The sequence below is a fragment of the Penaeus monodon genome, chromosome 23 (assembly GCF_015228065.2).
Source record: "Penaeus monodon isolate SGIC_2016 chromosome 23, NSTDA_Pmon_1, whole genome shotgun sequence".
NCBI classification, from domain to species: domain Eukaryota; kingdom Metazoa; phylum Arthropoda; class Malacostraca; order Decapoda; family Penaeidae; genus Penaeus; species Penaeus monodon.
The window spans coordinates 13,512,292-13,512,928 of record NC_051408.1 but is presented as its reverse complement, the minus strand read 5'-3'; the positions used below and the strand labels follow the sequence as shown (position 1 = coordinate 13,512,928).

General features: G+C 55.3%; 1 protein-coding gene across 1 annotated transcript in view; it reads left to right on the top strand.

Annotated features, from left to right (window-relative positions):
• The window catches only part of LOC119587798 (nephrin-like), a gene marked incomplete at its 5' end in the record, with an annotated part of 30,391 nt that overhangs the window by 16,131 nt on the left and 13,623 nt on the right, over positions 1-637 (top strand). The window contains 1 exon segment of the mRNA XM_037936496.1: positions 147-298. Coding sequence (XP_037792424.1) covers positions 147-298 — 152 coding nt within the window.

The following is a 637-nucleotide window of genomic DNA, read 5'->3' as shown; positions in this document are numbered from 1 at the left end:
TCGGCACCGTCTGTCCGCCAAGGGCGAATCTAATACAGCCAATCCCATGCAATCCAAGCTCAGCGTCTCAGTCTAATCCTGCAACAAATCTAATCCCACCTGTCTCCTCCGTCGCTAATAACATGGACGCCCACAACTCCCCGCAGTACGCCCGATCTCCGTGGAAATCGTGGGCGGCGTCGGCACCCTTTCCTCCGGCCGCCCCGTCGAACTGGTCTGTCGCGCCGTTGGGTCGAGGCCGCCCGCGCACATCACGTGGATTAAGGGCAACAAACAGGTCACCGAAGTCAGGCATACGGTGAGTCGTTCAGTGAGTCGTTGGTGAGTCAGGCTACTTGGTAGGTACACGGTGAGCCGCATGATGAGTCAGGCTGCTTGGTAGGTACATGGTGAGTCGCATGATGAGTCAGGATGCTTGGTAGGTAAACGGTGAGTCGGGTGGTGAGTCAGGCAACTAGAGAGTCGCTGAGAAAGTCGGGAGTGAGTCAGGCGACTAGGTAGGTACACGTTAAGTCGGATGGTGAGTCGACTAGTGCGTCAGATAGTCATAGACAGATTTTGAGTCAAACAGGGAGGTAGGTGGGCACACAGTAAGTCGGTTTATGGGTCCTGTAGTAAGTTAGCCCTACAGTGAATC